Genomic DNA, 3,821 nt, shown 5'->3' with positions numbered 1-3,821 from the left:
AATATTTAATAATCCACATTTCACAGGGATTTAAAAATAGTTACACAAAACGGAGCGTGTCCGCTCCGACCGGTTTTAAAGGGTTAAGGAAGGGAATACAGCAACAAAGAGAAACTCAATCAAATAGGACATGTAACAATACAAATAAAAAGTCTAAGGAGTAAGGAGAAAAGCGACTTGACTTAAGTTCTTTCACTTGTCATCTGAGCAGCTTATTCAGTTCTAAGAGCAATTGGTGAAGAACCCCAGATTCCCTATTAGGAGTGGTCCCTTAAGAGGGTCATTGACCCCCTACTGATCATCTGCCTAATTACATAGGTCAAGGTGTGAAAACTGGTGTGTGTCACAATCAACCAAGGTTTCAGGTGAACCCATTGTGAGACCTTGCCCCACCTTATCATTTGATTTACTGAGGTCAAAAGGGTCATTTGATGTTAGGGCTTCTCCCAATAGGGTGTCTCCTTCGCTTACATCTGGGCTTGGCTTTTCTTTACATCTGATATGAAGTAATCCAGTCAGTGAGATGATGTGAGCACAGTGTCAATGTCAGTTCTTTAATCGAGTTTCTCTTTGTTGCTGCATTTCCTTCCTTAAATTGAAAAAAAAATCATGTGAGAATGCCACAAGCTTCTATCCCAGGAATGTGATTCTGCCAGTTTGAAGATGAGGACTGTTTAAAGATGTCAACGGGTGCAACCAGTAGCACACACAGGCAATAGGTCTAACATTTACTATTACATCCTGGGAGTACTGCAAGTCAAGTTCAAAACTGGCTTGTCTGCTATGACGACATTGTGACATAAAAGATAGGGGCAGGGCTTCCTGAAAGAAAAAGAATAAATACTCTCCGATTGCTGCTTATTCGCACTTTAACTTTTTTCATCTTTTAAACTTGCCAGGTTAATTTCAGCAATGAACGAGTCACTTGACTGTATCATAGCCATAGATTTTGGCACGGCATACAGTGGCTATGCCTTCAATATTACACCCAAAGCGAAAGAAACTGAACCCTTTTTGAAGAGATGGGGAAAAGAGCATGGACAGGACACTCCAAAGACGCCAACATGCATTCTATTTGATGAACAAGAAGAATTTCTGCAGTTTGGTTATGAAGGTAAAACAACCTATATCAAGATGCATGGAGAAGAAGCAAAGAGACATTACTTTTTTGAAAACTTCAAGATGGAAATCTATAGCAAAGTAAGTTAAGAATCTCTTCAGTAAAATTATTGAATAAGACATCGAGATCATATCAAAAACAATATAAATTATTTATACATGTCTGATGAATTACAGGCTGTATAGTGGTGTGGTGTTTGTATTGTTGCTGACGAAGACACAAGAACGTCCTAGGTTTGACACCACTGATCAAATGAGTCCTTTCTGTGTTGACTTTTTTTTTTAGCTTCCTCACACCAACGACATCTTTGATAGGCTTCTTAGTAATTCCAAAATAGCAATATGTGTGAATGATTGCCTGTTTTGTGCTGTTAAGCCAGATATGGACCTCCAGGTTTACTGGTGGTGCAGAAATCTGCCAAAATGTTTTACAGATCCTGCTAACACTTTATAGAAATTGTAGGAACTTTGTGGGATTTAAGCATCAGTCTGACTTTAACATTTACTAAATAAACCAGAAAAATTAAACTGACTCACAAGGGATTTATTAATTGTCTGTAAGCAAACTAACATCTTATCAATCATATCTAGAAACTCAACAGAGATTTGATGATTAAAGCTGCAAATGGGAAGTCAGTGACAGCCTTTAAGGTGTTTACAACAGCACTGTGGTATCTGAAGGAAGACGCACTGAAGAGCATAAATGCCAACACAGAGGGAAGGAAATTCATATCCTCTGACTTCACCTGGGTGTTGACTGTACCTGCCATCTGGGATCCATCAGCAAAGCAGTTCATGAGAGAAGCTGCGACTCAGGTAACATAATTTTATTAAGAGAGCTCTGAGATCCTGAAATGTTCAGCCGATTCAGTTTTCTTTCACTTCCAGGCAGGAATCGTTACAGAAGGAAATCAACACAGCCTGATCATTGCACTGGAACCAGAGGCAGCCTCAGTCTGGTGTAAGAAGCTGCCAGCTGATGGCTTTATCACACAGAATCATGATGGAGGATCACTGGATCAGTCTCCAGGAACACAGTACATAGTTGTGGACTGTGGAGGTACTGTGTGTCCCTCTGTTAGACATTCATCCACAGACATGTTGTCAACACTGTTTTTTTTATGTTACATTTTTATTTACATTTAACCTTTTGTATTTATCTATTTTGTTACCTAACATTCGGTTTATTTTACCCTTTGTGTACAGCACTTTGTGACTGCCTGTCTGTGAAAAGCGCTTAATAAATAAACTTTACTTACTTACTTACTAACTAAACATCTGACTGTGTCTGCTGCTGCAGGAAGTCAGCTTTCATCATTTCCTGTGTGTTTCAGGTGGAACCATTGACATCACTGTTCATGAAGTCCTGGATGGAGGAGCCCTGAAGGAACTGCACAAGGCCTCAGGAAATGATTTGGGAGGACAATCTGTGGACAGAAAATTCAAAGAGTTCCTCAGAGAAATCTTCAGTGATGGTGTCTGGGATAAATATGAGGAAAACTTTCCAAGTGAGGTTCAGAGGATAATGTATGATTTTACATTTTTCAAACAGGTAGATGATGATGTTCAGATGTCCTGTCCATATAACCTGGGAACACTGGCTCAGAAAATACAGGAAATAGAAAAGTTCTTTGAATCAGTGGAAGGTGCTTCCTGGGACTGTGGAGCAATCAGAATCTCTAAAGAGAAACTGAGGTCTTTCTTTGCTGAGAGTCTGAAGGGCATCACCAAGAGTCTCAGCGACATATTAAAGAATGATTTCAGTATCGAGTACATTCTGTTAGTGGGGGGATACGCAGAAAGCAAGATTCTACGTCAACATGTGATTGATCAGTTTGGTGATCAGTGTAAAGTTCTGTGTCCTTTTAGGCCCCAGGAAGCAATCCTGAAGGGAGCAGTAAAGTTTGGAAGAAGCCCAGGGTTGGTGGCATCTCGAAAAAGTGCTTTCACTTATGGTTTTGAGACTTCTAAGACATTTGATGAGTCTAACCACCCGCCAGACAAGAAGTTTGTCAACACAGAGGGTGTGTGGTGCTGTAGCATTTTTAATAAACTGGTGGAAATTGATGAGGATGTTTGCTGGAATGAAATTAGACATCACACCTTATATCCCCTGGAAGCAGATCAGACAAAGATGAGCTTTAGCTTTTACTGCACAGAAAAAAAAAGTCCAATGTATGTGGATGAGGAAGAAATAAAGAAATTGTGCTCATTTGTTGTTGACATGCCTGACATTACAGGAGGTACCCATCGTCAAGTCAAACTGAAAATAAAGTTTGGCTTCACAGAAATGACAGCCACGGCCATTGACAAAGATTCTGGATCAACAAAGTCGATCAAGCTCAACTTCTGGACTAAATCATGTTGTTAATGTTTTTCAGATCAAATAATAATCAAATAAAATATTTCCTCAAAGCTGAATCCAACAAGCATAAGCGATTGCTCAAGATAATTAATACAAACTGACTTATTTCAAAGTTAGCTTATTAGAAAAATTGCCTTCTTTTTAGGTATTGGCATGCTGGATCGTTTCCTTCTTTTATTGTTTTTTTTAATCAGTTTTAAGTAAATGACGCATTATTTTTTTTGACATATTTAAACATTTGCTACATTTTCAAATTTTTATTTTCGTGTTTGTTATCATGATTTCATTCAATCAGAGGTTTTCCTCTAAATGTATGACTATAATTTACGCTCAGATA

At 38.7% G+C, this 3,821-nt stretch overlaps 1 protein-coding gene across 1 annotated transcript; it reads left to right on the top strand.

Moving 5' to 3' along the window:
• Positions 1–912: 912 nt before the first annotated feature.
• On the top strand, positions 913–3,490 carry LOC134621113 (heat shock 70 kDa protein 12A-like). The gene is made up of 4 exons (XM_063467560.1): positions 913–1,200; positions 1,711–1,935; positions 2,008–2,179; positions 2,454–3,490. Exons 1-4 carry the CDS (start codon positions 913–915, stop codon positions 3,488–3,490), a joined length of 1,722 nt encoding a protein of 573 aa, XP_063323630.1.
• Positions 3,491–3,821: the final 331 nt, after the last annotated feature.

The sequence above is a fragment of the Pelmatolapia mariae genome, linkage group LG23 (assembly GCF_036321145.2).
Source record: "Pelmatolapia mariae isolate MD_Pm_ZW linkage group LG23, Pm_UMD_F_2, whole genome shotgun sequence".
Classification (NCBI taxonomy): Eukaryota; Metazoa; Chordata; class Actinopteri; order Cichliformes; family Cichlidae; genus Pelmatolapia; species Pelmatolapia mariae.
The sequence above is the reverse complement of the archived record's forward strand: the minus strand, read 5'-3'. Positions and strand labels throughout refer to the sequence as shown.

What these genes read in the sequence shown, in the direction of transcription:
- LOC134621113 (XM_063467560.1), top strand. Translation starts at nt 913, where the DNA reads ATGAACGAGTCACTTGACTGTATCATAGCCATAGATTTTGGCACGGCA. An exon ending in TGAGAGAAGCTGCGACTCAG is followed by an intron (nt 1,936 to 2,007) that starts GTAACATAATTT and finishes TTTCACTTCCAG; the next exon opens with GCAGGAATCGTTACAGAAGG. An exon ending in CATAGTTGTGGACTGTGGAG is followed by an intron (nt 2,180 to 2,453) that starts GTACTGTGTGTC and finishes TGTGTGTTTCAG; the next exon opens with GTGGAACCATTGACATCACT.